The sequence below is a fragment of the Ceratotherium simum genome, chromosome 2 (assembly GCF_057802395.1).
Source record: "Ceratotherium simum simum isolate JZ-2026a chromosome 2, ASM5780239v1, whole genome shotgun sequence".
Classification (NCBI taxonomy): domain Eukaryota; kingdom Metazoa; phylum Chordata; class Mammalia; order Perissodactyla; family Rhinocerotidae; genus Ceratotherium; species Ceratotherium simum.
Genome location: NC_141901.1, coordinates 81,361,762 through 81,386,711, shown reverse-complemented (window position 1 = coordinate 81,386,711; position 24,950 = coordinate 81,361,762). Strand labels below are relative to the sequence as shown.

The window sequence follows — 24,950 nt, the reverse complement described above, 5'->3', positions numbered from 1 at the left end:
TTCATTTCCATGCAGTGAAAGCATAACTACCATGATCGCTTTTCTCCAGAAGACTCTACATTGGAAATCTACTAAACTATTAAAGTGTGCTGATCTTGGAAATCTACTAAACTGTTAAAGTGTGCTGATCTTGTTTTTTCCTTTTGCTTTTCCTTTTAGTTACTTTACCTTTTTGGATGACTATGACTAAGGTTTTAAAAATCCTCTCTCTGAATTACCAAAGCAGCGGGACACTCAACTGTGTGACTTACCAAATATCTTTCAAAAGCAGAGGAAAATTCTGTAACTTAGAACCCATAACTTTAATCCTGCAAACTATCAACAACAACAAAATTTAAAGGGCGCAGTTTAATTAATTAATAAAAAAACACAGTGCTTCATAATAAATTCTATATTTTTGACAAGTAGTACAAGTTGGGAATTATGGCTGCAAGCCAGTCTTCTAATAACGTGTTCTAATATTCGTAATATTTTCTAATAATATGATTTATTCTCTTTTATTAAGGAATTATAATTACAAATCATCTCTGCCTTTAAGATATGCTGTGTTCCAAAATCTTATATGATGTCACTTGTTTGAATTTCTACTCAGCTTTTGCCCAAGAAATGGGTCAGCTTCTGAAGCCCTAAGAAATGATTTCAATTAAAACAAATACAAGAATACTAGTTTAAGCTGAATTATTTGTATAGGCAGTACAGTATCAAAATGGAAGAAAGCAATAATATATGTAAAAGTTTCTTTATGAACTTCCCCAAGTTCATAAATAAACTTTCTGGAAGGTTAGCCTATTTACTGTTTGTCTTGACATTTGTCCAGCTCCATTTCTGTGTTCCTTCCTCATTGATGCACCTCTCTACATGCTTTTAGTAACATCATAAGACTATAAACCTTCTTAGTGAAAACCTACCAAGGTTAGGGTTTGCCACAATCTGCTGAAGATTGCTTTGCTCCAAATTGTGTCCTTTTCTTCTCTCTTAATTCCGATTACACCTTTACTTTTCTCGGTTGAATTGAGAATCCAACCACATTTGAGAATTGCTGGTTTTCTAAGTCATGCCAATGTATAAGCCAATGACTCTCTTGTAGGATTATTTGCGTCTTAGAAGGAGGATGCATGATTATACAGGTGACTTTCTAGTTGGTTAAGTTGGTGAGCAGCACTGTGCAATAAAGTTAGAGAGAGCAGGTTTTGGCATTGGATTGACCTGGACGCAACCCAGCTCTTCAACTTGGAAGTTTATATCTTGGAACAATTTACTTCTGAATGCCAGTTTTTTCCTAATAAAAGAGATATAAGGGATAATTCATGTGATACAGAGTAGTTAAAAGGATAGAGATAAGAAAAAATACTGAAATTATGGATACTTATTTATTATAACAGGAATGCTATAGATGGCAACAGGTTAGAGAACTGAAATAAAAATTTGAGGTAGTGTAAGAGAAGTGTTCGATGTGGCAGCTAACCCATGGGTACCACACCAGCACAGCGAAGATGTGCTTCTCCCACAGGTAGTTCTTCCTGGCTTTCTCTGCTTTTACCTCGCTCCTATGCCCTGCTACTGCTTTATGGGACCCCTGGTTGAAAACTGTGGTTAAAACTTAAAAATTCTAATCTTTTATTCCATCCGGGAATCTTTTTTGCAGCACTAATGAACAGTGGTTGTCTACACTCTATTACTTAATACATAAATTCGTATAGCACTTCTAACTAAGCATTTTTATGTACATTATCTCATTGTAGAGTCACACAGGTAGGAAAAGTGACATCACAGTTGTTTTCATCTCCATTCTGTAGATGACAAAACTGAATCTTCGAGAAATCGTGCCCTTTCCGGGTATTTCATCTTGGTGGACTGGATTGGAGTAGTGCTGGCTCCTTTGGATGCCCATCTGCTCAATCCTTTCATTTATTTCAGTTTTAAATAAAGTGACTATAAATTGAAATGAGTCATTGTGCCATAAGTATGTTACCGTCATAGTATCTTAGTTATTTGGGGGGAAAACTGCTAAGATAAAAGTTTTTTTAAGATAATGCTACTAACAGCAATTAATGTCTACATTAAGTGAGAAAGTAAGGCCAAAAGTCTATCGGAAAGTAGAGCAGAGCTTTTATTCCATTGCATAATTGAAAACTGTTCCTTGATTAGTTGTCACATTCTATATTTGTAAAATTTGTCACTATTTATAAATCCATTGATTAAATTAGTCGTTTTTCTTTGGATTTACTCAAAACAAGTCACTTAGCTTCTGATTGTGACTAGATTATACAGAAAATACTTTGTTAGAGTAATTTTAAATTGTCTTATAAAGATGAATAGTCCAGCTAAAGATATATGTAAAAAAAATCTATTAAGAAATTCTTAACACATAGTAAGGAACCAAGGAATTATTTAATAAATGTATGAATGAATGACTTAAAAAACATACTTTGTATAACATCTCTTGAATATAGACATGAATCATATTGCTTGAAAATGCTGTATTAGAATAATATACTTCATAAATGAGTTAATTTTAATTTTCTCTCTTTTTTTTTTTAAAGGTTTCAGCAGAGCAGCTTTGCCATTTGGGTTAGTTAGGCGAGAATTATCCTGTGAAGGTTACTCTATAGATCTGCGATGTCCAGGCAGTGATGTCATCATGATTGAGAGTGCTAACTATGGTCGGACAGATGACAAGATTTGTGATGCTGACCCATTTCAGATGGAGAATACAGACTGTTACCTCCCAGATGCCTTCAAAATTATGACTCAAAGGTAAATATTCGCATGTTAGTATCTCGTATTAGCTACTACGTCCAAATTGGTAAAATTATTATCATAATTTCAAAGTGGATGGGTACAGGCTATATCGCAGTCTGTTTATTAAACAGAGTTAGGGTTTTACCTACGAATGTTGATTTCCGCTTTATAAGTTTTCATTTATTTATTTATTTTTATTTACTTTTTGTGAGGAAGATCAGCCCTGAGCTAACATCCATGCTAATCCTCCTCTTTTTGCTGTGGAAGACTGGCTCTGAGCTAACATCTGTTGCCAATCCTCCTCCTTTTTTTTCCCCAAAGCCCCAGTAAATAGTTGTATGACATAGTTGCACATCCTTCTAGTTGCTGTATGTGGCATGCGGCCTCAGCATGGCCGGACAAGCGGTGCGTTGCTGTGCGCCCGGGATCCGAACCCCGGGCCGCCAGTAGCGGAGCGCAAGCACTTAACTGCTAAGCCACGGGGCCGGCCCTATAAGTTTTCAACATTTAAATCTCTATCATTTTTATATAGATTGACATATCAGAAGGAATATGTAATACATATCTTGATTTTTTTTATATATCATAAAATAGTGAGAATACTATTTCAAATGTAATCTTTTCTTTAGGGCTTCAAAATTTTGAAGTATTTTTGTAATATTAAGAATGTTTAAATGTCTGGGCCTTGGCAATAGTTGCTCTTTAATTTCTTAATTAATAAACTTTATTTTTTATAGCAAAAATGAGCAGAAAGGTATCAGAGAGTTATCATACCTCCATATCTATACACACAACCCCCCAAACTATGGACATGCTGCACCACAATGGTACATTTGTTAAAATAGATGAACCCACATTAACACATCATCACCCAAAGTCCATAGTTTACATTAGGGTTCACTCTTGCTGTTATGCATTCTATGGGGTTTAACAAATTTATTGTGATATGTATACACCATTGTAGTATCATACAAAATAGTTTCGTTGCCATAAAAATCCTCTCTGCTCCACCTATTCATTCCTCCCTCCCTCCTAACCCCTGGCAACCACAGATCTTTTTATTGTTTTGCCTTTTCTAGACTGTCATGTAGTTGGACTCATACAGTATGTAGCCTTTACAGATTGGGGTTCTTTCACTTAGTAATATGCATTTAAGTTTTCTCCATATCTTTTTATGGCTTAATAGATCATTTCTTTTGGCGCTAAATAATATTCCATAGTCTGATTTTGTACCACAGTTTATTTATCCATTCACCTACTGAAGGATATCTTGATTGCTTCCAAATTTTGGCAATTATGAATAAAGCAGCTATTAATATCTATTCAGGTTTTTGTGTGGACATAAGTTTTCAGTTCATTTGGGTAAATACCAAGGAGCACGATTGGTGGATCATATGCTAAGAGTATGTTTAGTTTTGTAAGAAACTGCCAAACTGTCTTCCCAAGTGACTGTACCATTTTGCATTCCCACCAGCAGTGAATGAGAATTTCTGTTGCTCCACACTCTTACCAGCATGTGGTGTTGTCAGTGTTTAGATTTTGGCCTTTCTAATAGGTGTGTAGTGAGTGGTATCTCATTGTTGTTTTCATTTGATTCCCAGATGACATATCACGTTGAACATCTTTTAATATGCTTACTGGTATATCTTCATTGATGAGGTGTCTGTTTAGGTCTTTTGCTCATTTTTTAGTTGGGTGATTTGTTTTCTCATTGTTTAGTCTTGAGAGTTCTTTATATATTTTGCATAACAATCCTATGTCGGATATATCTTTTGCAAATATTTTCTCCTCTGTGGCTTGTGTTCTCATTCTCTTGATTTTTAGCTTTAAAAAAACAGACAAAAACAATAAATTGAAGCTAAGAAAGCATATAGCATTTGTGCGCGCGCGCTCTCTCTCTCTCTCTCTCTCTCTCTATATATATATATATATATATATATATATTTGGGTAATAGATCATTGGTTAATTTTGTGTTTTAAAAATTATGTGTTGGAAAGTGTGTTATAAACTTTAAAATATATAAATATCATCTCTTCACCGGACAGTTGCCTTTTTACATATAGATAGAATACCAGAAAACTACTGATGACAGGTATCGCCTTTCCTCTGCCTTAGCACAGAGCACCTAACTCCTGGCATCTTTTTTTCTAAATTTTGGTACCCTTGGCATCTTAATTAGAATTGTCTTATGTATAAGATATTGAAATCGTGGTTAGTTATGGTTGAACTAGTTCAGTAATATCCAGCAGTCCCCGTTGTTTGGAACATGGAGACTCTCTGAAGGAACACTTGAGTATCACAGCGTTTATTGTAACATTATTGCTTTTATATTTTGTTTACTGGGAAAACCCTTCCTCTTTCTATTTAAAGCCTCTCCTGCCTCTTTTCTTCCTCGGAACACAATATTCTGTCTAGCTTTCTAGCTTATTTACTAGTCTACCTTAAAGTAGAACAGCAGATTTTCTAGGCTGGAGTCTGGTCAGTGTGGGTGCAGTGAAAACGTCCAAAGGTGATAAGAGGCAACGAAGGAAAAAATGGGAAAACTATTTTCTAAAAATCCACGCCATAAGAGTATGGGTAAAAACTGTTGTAAAATCTGTCTCACAGAGAATGTGTTAGCATTATTTTTATTGATAGCACATTATAGTAAGTATGTTTTTTAAATAGTAAGTATGGTTTTTGATGTTGATACTGATTAAGATGTTTTTAAGAAACCAGAGAACATATACACTACTTTGGAAGATTTCCATCAAAATGTTTTTGTTTTCAGTTCTTCAAGAGTAGTTATTGAAAAATTAAGGCAAAATCTCATTTGCATAAACGGCACTTGATACAGGTTTTTTTTTATTTAAAATAAAAGTCCTTTATGGACTACGTAGGATTTGAAATCTGGCCTGTGAAACAAACCACAAAACCTAACTTACCTTCTTTGGAAGAATGGATTCTGTGCTCCACTAAAATTGTAATAGAACAATTTGCACATAGTATTTCAAAATTTGGGAACTGCGTATACTAGGGAGACAATAAAAGCAACCACTAATCATCGACCATTTATCCATTCTTTACATGTTGATCCAGCTGTTCAGTAGTAGTGATATGAGTGAGCATCTAGAAGTAGGCCAGAGAGAAATAGAAAGTAAGGAATTATTATGTGCAGTTACCTAGTGTGACTAGACTGACAAGCAAAGAGCAGTGGAGTTGGTACAGAGAGAGAGTCTGGAAGAGCCGGCCTTGAGGAATGGTACATTGTAGGTAACTTATCTTTGTTTGTGGGCTTGTGCATTTAAATACACAGTTGACTATCTAGCAGCGTACATATGTCTTATCAGACTTGTACATATAAAAAGTACGTATTATGGGAAATGTATAAGATAAGATAGTAAGTTGTTTTTGTTGTATCGTTATGTTATAAAAGCAGGGCTGCCTTTTTGATAATAACTTTTTAAAGGAACTAGAGTCTTGGGGTATCTAAATTCTGTGAAAGCACACAGTGGCTCTCTGTACCCTTGTTATCAAAATCTCCAAACAATTTATGATGTATTAGGGCAAATAAGGGGTTAATTCCGAAACTGGCTGTAGAAATCCCAGTTTTAAATTGGTGTATTATACTGGTGGCTTATAATTATAAAATCAGCAACAATGCCAATTTAAACATGAACATTTTATTGACAAGGAAGGTAGTCTTAGGATGACTTAAAAATGAGTTTCATAGTGGAAGCTTATAACTCGCATTCTACATCTGTCAGAATATATAAACCCTTAAGGAAGTCTGCCATATTTAACTGTTACGTAGTTTCAGATAACTGTAAGAAAAATAGGTAGACAGTATTTTTGCAGCTGAATTATTACTGAATAATTTTTGAATGTGTCTGTTTTTTTACTTTAAAAACACTCTTTCAGTATTTACAAATAAAGTAAGAGTTACTGTCACCAAACTCCTAATAATTTGGCAAATTTTTCCATTTACAATCATCAAAAAATGTGATATTCAATAATGTAGAATAGAGAGGAATTTTTTTCTTTAGTGTAGAAAATTTCCCTTTGGAAAGCTCAAATAAAAGCCTTAGAATTTTCCTATTAAATGTGTAAGTCCCCCTTTTCTACAATGATGGAGATAGGCACAGAAATTTCAGTATAATTAAAATATGTGTGTATCATATTTCAGTGCTTTTTCACCTCCTCCCTCTGTCATCACTTCAGCATTTGAGAGTCAAGTAAATAAATATACTTGTAATTCCGACTGTGGTGGTAGTACAAGTATTAATAATTGTTATTCATTCTCCATTTTGTATTTCCTGCTCATTTAAAAGTGTGAAACCAAGGCTGTATTAGTAACTATAGTATGCTTGTCTTATAAGTACACCAAATGGCTCATCCTAAAAAGTGAGAAATGAAATTCTTCCCTGAAATAATGTGTATTTCAATACTTTATAAAATAATCACCATTAGAGATAATTTTTTATCTGTTTGAAGATAATTGTAATGGGGTAAGTTAAAAAAGTATGAAACAGTTGTAACACTTTGAATTCATTAAAGCAAAAAAAAAAAATCCCTACTACTACTTTGAGGTATTTGACGAATAAGCAAATAAGAATTTTGCTGACAGTATTGGTTCTTTGCCGCACTTGGGCACAATCTAGTTAATGTCTTATAGTGATGTGCTAAACTGGACCTGAGATCCTCTCCCGGTATTGTTTATAGCTGTCCCTTTGTTCATGTTCTTCACTCTAGGAACCTGCCCTTTGTTATCAGGGTAGTTTCCTGCCTTAGATTATGCTTTACAGTATGTCCTTAGGGTTTTTAGCACTTTGATCTAGAGATCTGAAAGTCAGTATGCATTGTTTTTGTTTTCAATACTAAATGTGGGGTCAATGTTCATGAGTAGGTTCAGTTTTACAGTCTTCCCTCACACCCTCAGATGTGCATCACTGTTCCTCTGTAAGTACAAAGAGGTTCTAGAAGTACTATGAACTACTCCCAAGAAGATAGTAAGAATACATGCCTCAGTTTTTCCCTGTAGTAGGAAAGGTATATTTTGTGTAATTGATTCAGATAGGCTTTTTTTTTTTTTTCCTTTGTATTGAAATTGGCCAAGGAAAGGAAAGTAGTGCCTTAGACTTAGAGAACTAGCCTGGCTCCTTTAAAGCTTTTAGCCAAATATTTTAGCCCACATATAGATAGCAACTGGCTAAAACCTCCTAGCAACTATTGTAGCAATAGCTACATTAGGTTTCTTATTAAATAAAATTCATTGTATTTTTGGTTGTTATACTACCCATTTAAGCTCCTTTAGGTTTATTTGGGATTGGGGTGGCATATAAAGAAATAGTTCAGCAATCAGTTATTTGTACAGGTTTGGCACCCACAAGAGTTGGTGAAAGAATGGATGGATGAAGCACACAGAAGCATGCAGTTGATGGTTGCAGGTGAACAGATGATACTACCCACAGAGGTTGTCAGTTTGAGGCAAAAGCTCTAGAGAACCACCTGCATTTAGGGGCACAGGTAAAGTTGCCATCAAGGACACCAGAACAGGTGCAGGAGATAATGTCTCATAAGCCAGTAGTAAAGTATAAAAGACACACATTTTTTTCCTCTTTGATGTTGAAGATTTTTATTCTATTTAGACAGCTCACATAAAAGAGCATGTTAGGATTTTCAAGATAGGAGAGTTTCAGAATAGAAATCAAGAAAATAGCATTCAGCCTTGCATAGACCAGAAGAATTAGGTAGTACCCCAGTCACACAGACCCAGACAGTGAATAAATACATCATCTGTATTTATAAAGTAGGGGTGCAGTTCAGGGATTTTTATCTTAAGGGAAAAAAATCTAGCTTCTAGAACTTGGGTATAATTTAATTAAATTAAGCTAAGTAAGTGACAAAACTTATTTCAGAGCTTAGATCTTTACCACAAAGGTTGGGATGATGGAAGTAAGCTCAAATACATAGGAATCAGATTGATCTATTCCCAACCTATACCCCATTCAATAACTGTTCTATCCTTGAATTTCTCTTTTCTAAACCTATCAGTGTCCCAACCTGTTATCTCCAAGTATAATAATTACATTTTGTTTAATATTGTTAACTCCACAGGAACTCAAATGGTGACAATTTCTTGTGTGCATGAGGATTTGAAGAAATGTGTGATTGTATATGTGCATTGCTTTTTCTGTTCCGTGGTTCTTTACATTACAGTAGATGCAGAATGAGACTGGAAAATTTAGTACATACTCCCAGCATGCGATTAGAAGTAAGGCTGCATGGAAAGGACCATGCATGCCTTGGTCTGGAATAAGCAGAATGATCTTTCCCTCTGCCTTTCCACTTCCCATTTTCGTGACCAGTCAAGGCACGTAACTAGGGACCCTCGGGGTGGGGGCGGGGGACGTAGGCCTTTGCTTCTATTTTAAGAGAGTTATTGAATAACAGATTGTTAGAACTGCCGGGGAACTTTGGACTCATTGTATTCTGACTCCCTTCATTACGTCTGGGAATCAACTGTCATTGCAGTCAATGCGCTTTGTCTACACTGCAGCAAGTGTATTCTCCTCACTTATTTTTAAAATATCCTTTGGTAGGCGTGGCAACATAGTATCCTTCTTTTTACTTTGTGAACCTTTAGAAAGGTTGAATTATTTGCCATAGGGGCTGAAACTTCAAATCATCTGTACCTAGAACCTTGTATCTTAGTGGCATGAAAATTTATTCTTAAGTAATAATAATTATTCTTAAATAATAATTCTGTTATCTAGGTTTTTAAAATAGACTTCTGTTATTTTCAAGTATACTAATAGATATTAAGTGTGTGTAAAATATTTAAAGAAAGGAGATACTTAATTACACACACGAACATAAATATGAGAACTGATGAATATTAGAAGCTTCTCAGAATTTAACCAAGAAAATCCATTAAAATGCAGTCAGAGTTCTGCCAGTGTTCTCTGGCAGACTTCATGATTATAGATTTCAGTGTGGGTTTACTCTCCTTGACATACAACCCTCTCAACTTTTGTATTGATCATTCGGTCTTCATAAAGAAGCTTTGTATCCAAGTCAGAGCTATATGAAACAGTTTTCTATTTTATTAATTTTTTGATCTCTCTTTATAGGTAACAGTAAACTTAAAACTTGTCCTTCTAAGAAGTTCACATCCCTTCTTTATTAATGGCATTGTTTTAGAGGGAAAAAATTGGCCCAATCTGCCTTTTCACCTAATTCGATGTTTCATAATATCTTGGCGGTTGGTATGTTTTATTCCTGCAGTATAAATACTTACTGGTCAGAGATACTCCTCTCTTGCTTAGTCTATTTCTTCAGTGTACCTATTCATTCTCATGGGATCTAAGGCTGCCATTTTGAAAAACTACATTCTTAGCTTTATGCTGTTTATCCCAAGTGCTTTTATCTGTCTGTGGTGTCAGATTTATCAACCATTTGTCCGTTAAGATGAAATGCATCTGGGGAAAAATAACTCAGGTGCTACTAACTCATCTTCTCTATGCCATGTGCTTAGGTTATTTTCTGTTGGGTGACGGGTTTCCACTAATTTTTTCACTCTCACCTGAGGTGTTCTAAGACAACTGACTGGAACTACAAGCACCTCTCTTTGGCCAAGGATTGGGAGGTCACTAGTATAGACTCTTGAACCTTAGTACAGTAATAAATAACCGTTAAAGCTCTAATTGATATATCTAATTGGACACATCTTTGCATGTCACTTACTGATTGGCATTTAAACCAAAGCACTCATTATAGGAAGAGGAGACTGTTGGCAGTAATAAACATGAAACATATTAAACATTCACATTTAGTGTACAAGAAAGACTAATAGATTATAAAATGGCTTAGAAGACAAATAATCTGAATACCCCTTACGACCCTGCTTTTCCATCGTAGAAGAAAGAAACAATGTCACATCAAAGAGTCTACCCTACAGGATCCTCTATTTCTCCTTTTAAAATGAAAATTAGTAAAACAATTTTACTGGATAATGAAGACTGGAAGTACAAGTGTGAATTGCAGGTTTTCGCTGGTGCTTCTAGTTAATAAGTAGGTTTTTACCTTTTATATTATGTCCATTGGTCAAGGAAGCCAGGACTGTTTTCCCTAAGGACACTACATTACTGACCTTCAGGATTTCTTAAGGATTATTTAGTGAAATTAAGAGGCTTGAATAATACCTTAAAAGTTTGAATTTGATTTTATGTTTGGAAAGATAATGGTCAGATGAGGGAAAGGGAAGTTAATTTTTAAAAGCAAATATATATGTCATTTCAACTCTGGTGACTTTTCTTCAGTTTCTATTTTCAGAAGTTGTCTTTATTTTTGAAATCAGAGTGGAGAGGTGAAGAAATAAAAGCAAATGTAAACATTCATTTGACATACAAATTTCAGTATTCTTATAATAATCTTTTCATAGTGCTTTTCAGTCTTAGATGTTGTTTATTCCAGCTTTATCATTTGAAAGATGAGTGTTATGGATGCGAGGACAGTGATATTTCAATACTACATATATTGTCATATACCTTGTAGTTTTTTACTCACATAGAACATTCCCTACTATGCACTAAAATATTGGTTTCTATGTATAAAGTAAATTTAAACAAATTAATTATGTTAATTGACATAAACCAAGTCTAATTCAGTGTTAATATTACTAAAATGTAGTAGACAGTCAAATGTTAAATAACTAAATGAAAGCACACTAGATCTGCTGGCGTAAGATGAGTTTCAAATACCCGTCTGAACACTTTGTTTTGTACCTAAGTGTGATTTCTTTGTGGTGTGTATCTGCTTTCTGATATCATATTACTAGTGTCAGGGTATAGGTATGGCTTACAAGCATCCTTTTAAAAAAAAAGTTGTACTTTGAACAAATAAAAATAGATGTTTAATTACAGTTGTAGAGAATAGAAATGAAATTTTATTTTAGAATTTTAAATCAAGAGATAGTACTATTTTTCCTTTTGATTTGGCTTTTTCTTCTGTTCTCCCCTCACCACCAAAAAGTCATAGAGTCATAGTCAAATGCTACTGAAATGTAATGTAATGCATATTTCAAACCAGTATAAAAAGTGAAGAACGAATTACTTCCACTTAAGAATTTGGAATGATTTTTCATGTACAGTACAACTTCATATTGGCATGTTTATTGCCAGGAAATGAACACATGTATTCATAGAGCTTTGGAATGATTTCACTGTCTGAAAATATGCTGTTTATTATTCAATACTTTTTTTTTTTTTTTGTGAGGAAGATCAGCCCTGAGCTAACATCTATTGCCAATCCTTCTCCTTTTTTTCCCCCAAAGCCCCAGTTGATAGTTGTATGTCACAGCTGCCCATCCTTCTAGTTGCTGTATGTGGGACGCGGCCTCAGCATGGCCGGAGAAGCGGTGTGTCGGTGCGTGCCTGGGACGCGAACCCGGGCCGCCAGTAGCGGAGCTCGAGCACTTAACTGCTAAGCCACGGGGCCGGCCCCTCAATACTTTTTATTATATGATAAATAATAACAAAATATAATTTTGAGTAAAGTTGAGCATTTTCCATTCTATTTCTGTTTATTTTATTGAGATTTGTAAGTAAGTAAAAAAAATGCCTATATGTTATTTGGTAGAGAAAATATGCTTAGTTGTTGGTTTACTCCAAATCTTTGTTTTATTTTCTTATTAGCAATTTAGGAGTTCTGCTTTGCCACGTCAAAGCAGGATAAGAATTGTGAGTCAGGACCATTCATAATATACTCTGACTAACTTTATTAAGTGAAGAGAGAAAAAGATTTGATATTATTTAAAAATAGCTTAAACTGTCATTTATTATGGCTCTATTAATTTTTCCATATATCACATAATGAAATTGCACACCTTGACTGTGTTAGCGACAACAGCAATGACAAAAAACACCAGTATCAATACTCTACTTTGTGTGTTGCCTAAGGAAAATTATTGTGGGTAATTAGGTTTCTGATAGTGTCCTAGTAATACATATTTATCTGTCTTACATATTTTAAAGACCTACTGTTTTTACTTTGCTATATATTTTCTTTAAATATCTCATAGCAATTTTGTTACAGTTTTTAGTGCTGTTTGCTATTTCACAGTTAGGTTTAGAGCTAACATCTCTCAGATGTTTCTAGGAAAAATTTGGTTTTGAAGAAATACAAAGAAGTGAGCGATTCTGTAATCTTAATGTTTATTTATTTCACATAAATCAATCAAGTGTATCGTGTAACTAATATGTGTGGCAGTTCTCCGAGTATTTCGTCATATGTCATATGCAACCAATAAAGACATGGATTTAGAACTTACCTAAACACACTCCTCGTGGCCTTGAAGAGAATGTCTGAAATGAGTCACTCTGTATGAATTGTCTTGAGATTGTAGCAGTGGTCTTTCTCTTCATTTTTTCAGACCACAGATATATCGTTGCTATTGAACTCCCCTGTGATTTGTGAAAATTCTCTGTTTCTAAAATTGGATTTACCATGAAGCTAATGAACCGTAACCGTCAGAGCCCTTCACTTGCACAGGCCTCTTCCAAGGCACTGTTAGGACCCCTGGCAACGTGCTCACGGGGTCTTTTGTTTTTGTAAAATGTGCTGAAGTAGGATTTTTAAATACCGTCTTCTCAGGTTTTGGTTTCCTTCTCTGACTTCTTCTCTGTGACACTTCTCCTCATTTATGGTGGCTTCGGAGTAGCCCAGAGCATTTTGGGATTCTGTTCAGTGGAGATTCAGTTGGGTATTTATGTGGTTTGCTGACACTTGTGTACAGTTTAGTTATTGCTAGCTGTTCTGGTGAAGAAATGGCCTCTAGAAGTACTTCTATTACTACTCATTATACTGCCTTACTGATCGTGACATAAATCTGCAAGGCCAGATGTCGTATTACAATTTGAATGTGTCCTGTGGCACCTGAAATATGTGGCCACTGGAGGAGAAATAATGTTAGAAATGTATGGAACTAGAAGCTAGTCTGTGAAAAATTCTTTCCTTATTAAATAGTAAGCTAGAGATTTGGTTCTCATAGATAACTAATCAAAACAGAAGTTCTCTCCTATGTATTCTTGGTGGAGTACGTACAGTACATATAGAACATATCCAATGTAGTACTTACAATTATAAATGCACGATACTATTCCCCTCTTTTAATGAGTATCATATAGAACAGAATTTATCAGAATGCCTGTGTTTGTGGGGCATAGGCTGTAGCAGTTCAACAAACATGAGCACCTGTGACATTGTAGGTGCGTGCTTTATGTGTCCCAACCATTAATAATAAAAGCAAATTTTGATCAGCTGTTCTAGAGGAAAAACAAAATTATAGAAAGTGACATTATGAAATTGTTATATATGAAGAGATAGTCTGAGGATATGCTGTGAAAAAATTATTAAGGAAAGTATTGTAAAGGAACGCCAGGCAATTAATTTATTACAATGTTATTTCAGTTTTCTGGGTTTTGTTGCTTGTGATATTTGTTGGCTTTTAAAAATGTGTTGTTTGTTATTTCTTTTTTTTCCCTAAGTAACTATTTACTTTGGTACCTGATTTTCTACTTGTAATTTTTCTATTTTTTTCCTTAAAGTGGTAGCCCTATATTGTACAAGCTTTACACCTCACAAAACTTTGAATCCACTCCTGCCATCTTTATTTATAATGTGGTGGTTTCAAGAAATTGGCACAGTGTTCCGCTGAACATGCTTAAGTTGATGTGTGCTTTTCAGGACGTTTCATTGTGTCTTTTTGATTTTATTTCATTGTGTCTCCTTTGCATTCTAAAGATTTAGGATTTTGGAGAAGAGTGAAAAATTAAAAATTTCACAAATCAATTTATTAAGGGGCATTAATCAAGTAGATAAGATAACAAAACATTCATTTATTCATTTAATAAGAGATTTGAGGTAGAAAAATTCATTTTCACAGTTTATGTTAAATAAATGCTTGGTTTAAAACCTTGTTATTGTAATATAACTAAACTGAAGGAGTTTTAAAGTAAATGAGTTTTAAACAAATTTCTGGGCCTTTGCTTTTGCGCTTTCCTCCCACTCTCTCCATTCCCTGTTTTTGGAAGTTTCCTTTACCCTCACCTTTACTTGTATTACAGCCTTTATGCAGAGAAAAATATTATTTTTAAGCCACTTTTCTTTAGTTAATGATTTCAGTGGGTTTCTGTAAGATCCAGAATCAAAAAATCCTTTAGTAAATCAAAGCTTTTTTTTGTTTCTTATTACTCTTGGAATTTGCCAAAACAATACAGCAAGAGGAGGCAAGAGAATGTATGCTGAATTTTTCTAGGACATTTTATAATTTGGTAATTTTTTTCCATACATTAAATTATCTTGTGACCCAGTCCTACGATGTTCTCATCGTTAATTCATGGAATTCTGTATATATAATTTAAAAGAATGTTTACAAGTAACTTTTGAAATCTAATTGTGGGTTGTTATTTGAATGAGACACTATACATTTTAAAAATGTATATAGACAGGTATGTTAGATAGAGAGATAGATAATGGTCATTACAAATATATTATCTGATAAGTTGATTTAGGACCTTTATATGTACATTGCCATTTATTTCACCCTTTGACGAGTAGACCTTTATTAAGCCGTGATGATTACTGAATATGAAATGTAACCAAGATTATTTTTTTATTCAAATATAATTTAAATATTCATCAAAGAGAAGTTATGCTTAAGACTGACAGAGACTGTTAACATCAAAAAATATAATTAACTGCATTGGGTATCATGAAGCAGTTAGCCAAATAGCCGAGAGGTCTAATTGCTCTAGAGTTTGAGAAGCAATGGTTTTATTTTATGCCGTAGCTGTGGAATTAATAGTAATGCGGTTTCCTATGTGGGCCAATTAAAAGCTGCCTGTTAAGGTTCATTGCTCTATAGGAAATCCATTGAATATCGCTTAGTAAACAGGATTGACATGTCAGTGTGTGCAAGAAGATAAAATGCAATAAAAGTCGTGAAAATAAGAACTAGTATTAAAAGAACTGGTTTTGGAAACAGTTCATTAGACTGTCTACAGTTACAGTGTTGTAGTGGATGTTGTGCTGTGCCCTCCAGATTCCTGGGCAGGATCAGGCGCTGTTTCCCCCAGCTGCCAGGGGAGTTGCCTGCTGATGGGCTCTCCGTGAGGAGGGGCTGAAGGCATCCTAAACCCTTCTCCCCGAGGCAGCCCTCACTGAATATCAGAGTACAAAGGCTTGGCCTCCTCATCCTTTGCTTCATTTTGAAACATCTCTGAAGGGCTCTCCCAACTCCAGAGCTCCCTCCCTGAGGAATTTTCTGGGCCTTTGTTGCACCCGCCTTGGACTGCTCACTCTCCCAGTCCTGCTTTGCCCCTTGGCTTCACTGATAGTTCCAAGAGCACTGTAAGCCTCTCAGAGGTCTCTGCCTCAACTTCCAATTCCCGTGTTACCCACCCTAAGAAAGGTACTAATATAAAGTATTAAAACAAATCCTGTCCGTGGTATTGGTTATCTACATTATAGGAATCTGGCAATTAAAAACTAAAATAGTTTTAAAGCAAAAAGAATTTGACCAATTCAGGTCTAAAAACGGCATTTTACGTTCTAAAGTTTATCTTTGTCTCATGCTCTTTTTCCTTTAATAAAGATAGTATTCTGACCTTTGTGGCACTGTTATACCTTTTAGCTGAATACAAAATGAAAGCACTCGTGATTGAACTCCAAAGATTTGGCTTTGCCCAGGCTGTAGAGATTTAAAAGTGGGCATAAAATCTTTAAAAAAAAAAAATAAAATAAATAAAATCTTTAAAAGTGGGCAGACGTTCTAATGGCATTTTGACATTAACAAGGTTGCTGAAATGGGAAAGTTGAAGGGTCAACAGTAAGAGCGGTGGCAAGATCTTCTAGTGTTTCTTTTTCTTAATAATGACATGTCAAATATACTTAATAAATTGACCATGATTCCTAACATAAAATATGTAATGTTATATGTGAGTGTACTACTTTAAATATTAGGATACTTTTTGCAATAAAAATAATTCTAAAACTCTAGCTGTAAAATATGCAACTTCAGGTACGTATAATTAAGATAACTCATAGTTAGCTGTAACTTTTATAAGATGTAAAAATCTTAAAATAGCTTAATAGATTTTAATGTGTATAGTATAATAAGATATACATTGTCTTTAATCTGCAGTGATAAAGATGTTTTCCTAGTCATTAATTATTTACTATGCTTACTCTGTTTATATCTGTGGCCTAAGAGTGCATGTTAGCTTTCAGAAGAGCAGAGTTGCTGCTTCACAGCACACAGCCCTGTACTCCCAAGCCTCTACATGGTGTTAGCAGTATTTAAAGCTCTTGAGTCTAACATTTTATAGGTCACGATGAACTGAGCCTTTCAGACAAGTTACTGATATGAAGCTAATTCAGGCTAGGACTATAACATGGGATGGAAGCCTTCTGCCTTCATTGTGATTTTTAAAAACTAATACAAACCATGTAAATCAGAAAAGTTTTAATTTGATTTATATCATATGGTTGTGGAACTATGCTTGACTTCTGAAAATTACGTCTTTGTCTTTCATTCATTGATTTATGCTACCAAATAATTACTGAGTTGTATGATGTACAAGCTAATGTGCCAACTACTTTAAAGGTTATTTATGAACAACTGCTAAGAATATGTATTTTTCAAGTCTACAGACTGATGTTTATGGAGTTAATAAATTTTAGAATAAGGCACAGTGTTAATGCAGTGCACGTGGTTCAGAGATTCTCAAAACGGGTACTAATCCCTCAAAGATATTATAATCTGGTGAGAAGATGAGATATGTACAGAAATAACTATGATACCAAATCTCTCAGCACGATAAACTTATGAAAATTGATGGAGAAGGGAAAGTGGTGAGCAATGGCCTGAGGTGGGAAAATGTACTCTACGTTGAGGGAATACTGAGTAGATCTGTTAAGGGAGTTCTTCAGCTCGTACCCTCACCATTTCAAACTTTCTCTACCATGCAGTGTCTCCTCAGCTTTGTTCTTCCTTTCTGGCATTGTGAATTCTCTTGCACTTAGGCTAAGGAGCCAAGGATCGTTCAAAGATTGTGTTCTTTATATTTCTCAAAATTATGGAATAGTTCTATAAAATAGTATATTTTAAAAATTGTTTTTAACTCTGTAATGTCAATATGGAAAATAACACTAGGGTTTTAGACCCTTCGTATTAACTCTGAAACAATGAGGTGTTCCCTCTTTTTATAGCAGAGAACAGTAATACATCATTTCATATCCATTTGTTCATTTTCTTCTGCACAGATATTGTTTGGATGTGGTATATTTAGGGTATTACTATGCTTGCAAAATCATAGGCATTTCTACACCTAGGATATAGCATTATCATATAGCATATAAGATAATGTCTTACATCGCCGATTCTAGTGCCAGAATCACAGGTGGATATAAAATTATCATTTCCTTCCTTCCTTCCTTCCTTCCTTCCTTCCTCCCTCCCTCCCTCCCTCCCTCCTTTCCTCCCTCCCTCCCTCCTTTCCTCCCTCCCTATGTATCTATCATCTATCTGTCCGTTTTTAGGTAATTTCTTGCCTTTGTGACTGAGATGCAGCAAGAGGACACTTCCCTTCATCTGTGCTTTTTAAAAAAAAGAGCTCTTTGGGTAATAAGCTGTAGACTGAATGCTTATGAGTAGGTGTTCAGTTATCAAGAATGCCATCAGCAATGCCTTGTTGCTTTCTTATCAGCTACTTCCTGCTGTCAGCTTGGCACTTATTTCAATAGAAAAGGATTTGCCTCAAATGTAATGCCTTATTATATACAGCTGACATGGGGTTTTTAATTGTGCAAACACATGAGACTCCTGCAGTGATAGTCAATTTGATAAAAGGATTAGATTATGAATATTTTGTCATGATTAAAGATTAGTTCTGATTTATCAGAAGTAAGCCAGTGAAATTTGCCATATATTTATCAGTCAGGTGAGACTCCATTAATTTTGAGTGTATGAACCACAAAATATCCACCTCTTTATAAGTCTCTGATGAATTTGATTATTTATATTCAGATTATGGGTATTAAGGATTGTTTTCGCCTTCCACACCTGCTCTGCTGCTGAGAGTATCCCAAGAGTCTGTGGCTTCAGCTTTTGCCTTGTTTTTCGTCTCTTGTCTTACAGAATAGGTAAGAAACATCTATACAAAATTCTGCAGTTTTTCTTAAGGAAGTGACAACTAGTATGTATCAACAGGACATTTTGAGTTGTTCCTCTGATTAAAAACCTCTCATAAAACACAGAAGAGTTAAGAATTCCAATTTAGAAAGTATTTATTGAGTACTTTTTGCCATAACAGGACTAGGCCTTCCAGTGGATTTAGAAAAAGCCTAACAGCACCTAACTGGAGAGAGACGATGAGGGCCTAGAAAGAACTAAAGACATTGTAAGAGCCTGATGCAGTAAAGTGCCTAGCACTCGTTGGGGGGTTTGGAAAAGAACATAAACAAAAACATAAGGATTTTACAGCTTAATTCCAAACATGAAAAATACTCGGTGAGTTAAATAACAGCTAAAATGCAAAATATAGGAGAGATGCCACAAAGCAGAATATGATTACTTGCCAAATTAATTATACAGACAGTTACTGCCGTAGGGAAAGGAGAGGAAGATCACTTCAGGTTCGGGTAATTGGGGAAGTTTCATACTATTTGGCCCACACAGTTGATGATTGGCCCACACAGTTGATGAGTTGGCTTTCTCCATACCGCCTCCTTACCTGAGGCTTCCTGCAAAGGTGTGCACCTCCCTCGCGTCCAAGTACATAACGAGGAGCTCCTGCTCCTCGGCTTGCGTGGAGGGCACCACTGTGAGTTGGAAACAGCAGTTCCTCAGACTATTAGCGTAGTGTCCTCACCTCTGATAATGTTCTACCTCAGAGACTTAAGGTCCTTCAATCGATCTTCATATTAAGGAAGAAACAGTTTAAGAAGCATATGTAGACGTTGATTTCTGTGAGAATTCAGTTCTGATGCATCATTCTAGATTAGAAAGAACAACATAAGGAAAACACAGGTGGTGGTTTTTAGGGGGAACAAAGTTAAAACTTAGAAAAAGATTCATGATTTTCAGAATAATTGCATAGCACTTTGTTTTCAGAATGAGAGTTTTCACTCTGTTGACCCTCTGGAGAAATAGTAACTGTACATATTTCATCCAACATTCATTTCTTAATTCAATTCATATTATTAAGATACTGCTCACTCATATTTTTGCATCCCCTTTTACACAGGGCTTTCCTACACATTTGTTTATAAACTATGTCACATATTTTACTATGATAATATTTTGTTACATGAGGAAAATAAATTCCTTTGAAATAAAAGTAATAAGAAAAGCATATTTAGCTAAAAAGTAAGTTTGATGAGGAAATAATAGTACTAAAAGTTGTGAAAAATTTTAGTAGCAAAAGAATTCACTTTGGGTAAAGAATAGTAGTGCTTTCTTGCCTCTTGATTAAAAAAACCATGCACTTAGAGAATGTAGTTATTTTAATAATAAATGAAAAACTTTTCCTTAATCGATTAAATACTTTAACAAAAAATTGTACTTTGTCTTAAATTTTGCATAGATGGAAAATGTTAAAAAGCCACGCTACTAAAAGTCCTATGATTTTATTTTTGTGCTTTCAGTTTGATTTGTTTAGGAAGGTCTGTGAACATTTGTTGCTATACTGTAATCAAAGTGAAGTCTGTAAAAGCAGAAATTATATTAGCTTTCAATTAGAGTAGAAGTTAATTTCTTTTGTATGCAGAGATTTATAATAGTAACTAAATGACACCCCATCAAACATCTTGGGAGGCAGAAAATAATATTTATGCCATAATTTTTCTGTTTATTAAAATCATACCCAAACCCAGGGAGTAATCTTTAAGGTGAATTTAAAATAGCGACAGCAAAAATCTAGTTGACTCAATTTTGCCCTCTAAAACTCCTTTTAGTTGCAGGTTCTTTTGCATTATTTCAAACTCTAATCCTCAGAGCGGGTAATTAACAGACCAGAAAAGTCATTTGTGGAAAAGAAGAGCCATAAGAGTGAAAATATTTCTTCACCAAATGATCTTTAAGAAGTAAATAATTACAAAAGGAAAAAGTTTGGGATGACCAATCTAAATCTGAGGATAATTAGAAGGAATAGAACATGAAAACCAAAATGCTTGGCATGTACAACAATTCTCATATCATAACAAGACTAATTAAATATTTAGAAACCAAAAATCCCCTCACAATTTGAAGAAAAATAACCCACGACAAAAGGGTCTGTAACTTTGCAGATAATTAGCAAGGGTTATAGGAAGGAAAAACATCACAGATTGGCTCCAAGGCTCTGCAAGGTCATGTCTTATTACGCTATGTCTTTTATATGGTGTGGTAACAAGTTTCTTGCTAATTTAATCTAACTAGGGCATCCCATAGCGATTTCCCATTTCCCTTGTTAAAAATGTGATAGTTGCTGCAAGTGCAAGCCGTAGTAGGTTAACATTTTTATAAATAATGGCTTCTAATTGATACAGGTCATAATAATTTTTTGAATTATTAAAAGCAGAGGTCTTGAAAATTTGGACACAGAAGCAATAATTTTAAAATATTTCAAAATTTTATAGTTTTTATCTCCACTTAAATTATCTTGTTCCTTTCATTAAGTAGTTAGACCTGATGACCTTGTGAATGAAACTGAGTCTCAGTGGCCTGCTTTGTAAATAAATACTTCTTATTTTGCTAATAAAAGCAAGCACATTTATGTTGAATGTGCATTTTTGCAAACAAGAGATTTTGTGCTGGATTAATAAGGCTCTGAGTGAGTCAAGACTAATTTGCATTAAACTGACCCCAAGGTCCAGTAAAAACTGCAAGGAATTTCAGAGGTTTCTAAAACATAGAAAGTTGTTTTTAGCAAATTGGCGTTGCCATTTCAAAATGCTTATTTTAGTAATTTATGTGGAATTTTTGAGGAAATTTTTTAAGTTTCTAAGACGCAAATTTAACTATAAATATTAAAGTATGCATGTTTTGTGACTATAATTTCTGATGTAATATTTTACTCAGAGAAAATGATTATGGAAGGTATCACTTTTATGTTATTTCTGTTTTCAACATACTACAAAATAGAATGACAACCTTCTGGACATGAAGAAACAGAATTTTATTGTCAAGCTTTTGTTGACTTGCTGTAGGTTACCTGGTGTTTGTTTATTTTGGGAGGCTTTCTCTTTCTGATACATACTATATACTTTTTAAGTCAAATAGGTTTATGTTTATGTATTTATAGAATAGAAAGATATTTTCTATTTTTGCTTATAGTTATTTAAATAATCAATTGGCTTTTTCTATACTTTTTTCAAATACAGTTGCAAAGATTTAATCACAGTTGCAATTTTTAAAAAATCAGCATTATATTTAAAATTTTTGAAAATACCAATATATATGAAACTGAATGGAATAGAAATTATATTATTTATTTTGTCCAAATTATCCATGCATGTAACAATATTCAAGCATATTCTTCCAGAGATTCCGATAGTTACTTTATTTCAATAATTCAACTTTAAGGATTTTAAAGTACTTTAAATAACAATATTCTATAATGCTTAGAGTATAATATCCTAACATGCCTAAAGAATTAAATACTACATGATGGGTAGAAATCTTCTAGAATACACAAATTATTAAATAAATTATGAGAACAGTTATGTGACAAATGGGAACATTACTATAGAGCACCTCTTTTTTACCATATTAATTACACACCATTTAGCTTCCTAATGTTATGTTTACCTAGCAATTAGTTAGGCTCACAAATCATCATTAATAAATATTTAAAGGAAGCAAGACCCACTTTCCTTAGCTCTGTAGAATAGAAGTTTAGATGATAAAAGAGTATTTCATTATACAATAAAAAAATAAAAGTTTGATTTAACATTCAACTCAGTTTCCTTCTTTCATCTTTGAGGATGATTGTAACCTTGTATCTTGGAGCATAACTGCCTTTTAGCCCTTCAGTTTATTTGATTACTTTGGTTGAGAAAATCGGTTTGCATTGGAATTTACCTATTCATGTTTTAAGGTCATCTGCTGTGTTTAACAATTTGTTCTCAATTTGGACTCAAAAAGACAGAGGTTTTCGTGCCCAATGTAAAACCAAGGTTTACATTCCTTGGTTATTTGGAATTGTTAGTGTATGAAGAAGTGATTTGGAAGCTAAAGGGTACTTTTTTCCCCTGCCCCTTAAGTAGATCTATCTCCTAAATTGTTGCCTTTCATGATTAAAAACTATGTCCAAATTGACAGAATTCTTTGAGAATCAGGTACAGCTGATTGAAACAGAATCAGATATCTGGTATTTATTTTCTGTTTATTTACAAGCAGAAATAGCCAAGTTAACCATTCATCATTATTTTATTCATTCAAAAACAATTACTGAATTCCTATTATGTGCCAGGCATATAATCACCTCCAATAAGAATTTATAGGTTGACAGTGTTCTCTTCCTTTTTTTCCCCTTTTTCTTTTTTGCCCTTTGTGATAACATTTCTAAATTTTCTAAACTTGCGTACTTGAATAGAATAAAATATACTTACTGACATATAATAACTTTTTTTAGTAATTGAGGCTTGAGAATGAATATCATTTCTAGTCCATTAATTAGAGAATGGATTCATATTGCAGTAATTCAACTGTAGATGTTCTATTCATTTAGAAGATATAATTCCCCATGTGGATGTGGTTTGAACTCTTCCAGGGGACTCCTGTGAATGTTCTGCTTATATTTAGCACTTGGGAAAGGAGTATCGTTACATGTTACCCTGGTAACTTGAAAGCATTTATTTCATCTCCAAGAAGTGAGTAGCTTTAACTAGACAGAAGGTAACTCAGGAAAGAAATAAACCTATTATTACTAGTATTTTATAATTGAATTTAAAAAATAACAGATGCTGCTTAGAGACTGAAATTGTTGAAGATCCTCTTTGAACATACAGACTCAATGCAGAATTGGGCTAATTCTAGAGGATGACTCCAAATTTCAGCAAACATTACTTTTTAGTTTCTGTCATGAAGTCCTGAGCTTTTCTGTTGAATGCTGCAGTATTTGTTCAAGTCCGTAGATTTTGCATTTTTAATCTTCCTTAGAACTGTGGTGAATAATGGCCCCTGGCAGGAGATAATGAAATTTTCTTAATTTATATTTTCAAGCAGAGGCTTCATTGAAAATGGCATCCTATGGCCTGGAGACATAGCTCTGGTGCAAGTTTCAGGGGAGATGCAATAATAATGCAGTGCCATAGAGACGAGGAAAGATGGGATAGTGAAGAAGTAATTTAAGGAAGAAAAGAGAATGTACCAAAGCTTTATTGTAGCATATCTAATGATCTGCTGAAGATTCCCCATGGTTTTTGGAGCATGACTGGAGAAACTAATGTTATCTTGCCAAAACAGAAGCCCCTGCTTAATCAGCAGAACGAGACTATTGATTAAAACACCTCTCACAATAGATTACACATGGAATCTCATCTCCATACTTTGCACTTGGTAAAGTGTAATAATGAGCATAAGATATTCAAAAGAAGAATAAAAGCAATTTATTAGGCATTGGTACAATTCAAGATTAGAGTTGGAAAGGAAACAAATTTGCATGAGTAGTTCGGCCTGTTTTTAAAGCTATCCACAGGAAATCCTATGCACAGTATAAGAACTACTCTGGAAGAATAAAAATGTTCTTCCCCTTTAAGGTTTGCAAATCTATGTCCATCTTATATAGGGAGTACTTATTGTTATTATTGGTGTTTTTATTGTTGTTGGTAATTCATATTTACTGAGGGATTATGCAAAGAGTTTGCCTGTATTATCCCATTTAACCTTAACGACAAACTTCTGAAGAAAGTATTATGTTTTCCAGATGAGAAAGCTAAGGTTGAGAGGTTTAATACGTTGCTTATGGACTCAAATTTAAGTAAGCAGCCGAGCTGGAACTTAAACCCCAATCTTGCTGATTCTAAAGCCTCTACTTTTTAAACACTAATCTTCCCAGTTAGCAGATGATTTTGCTTCTGAACAGAGTCAAATGATATGCTATATTCTTGATTTTTATACGGTTTATTCTCAGATTACAATAAGTAACGTGCGCATTGTGCCTTCTTTCATTTACAGTTTTAAAAG

At 34.3% G+C, this 24,950-nt stretch overlaps 1 protein-coding gene across 13 annotated transcripts in view; it reads left to right on the top strand.

Annotated features, from left to right (window-relative positions):
• ADGRL2 (adhesion G protein-coupled receptor L2) overlaps positions 1-24,950 on the top strand; it is a 272,704-nt gene that overhangs the window by 186,798 nt on the left and 60,956 nt on the right. For all 13 annotated transcript variants that reach the window (XM_014788315.2, XM_087448439.1, XM_087448459.1 and 10 more), the window contains one exon: positions 2,544-2,757. In XM_014788315.2, coding sequence (XP_014643801.2) covers positions 2,544-2,757 — 214 coding nt within the window. The remainder of the gene's footprint in view (positions 1-2,543; positions 2,758-24,950) is intronic.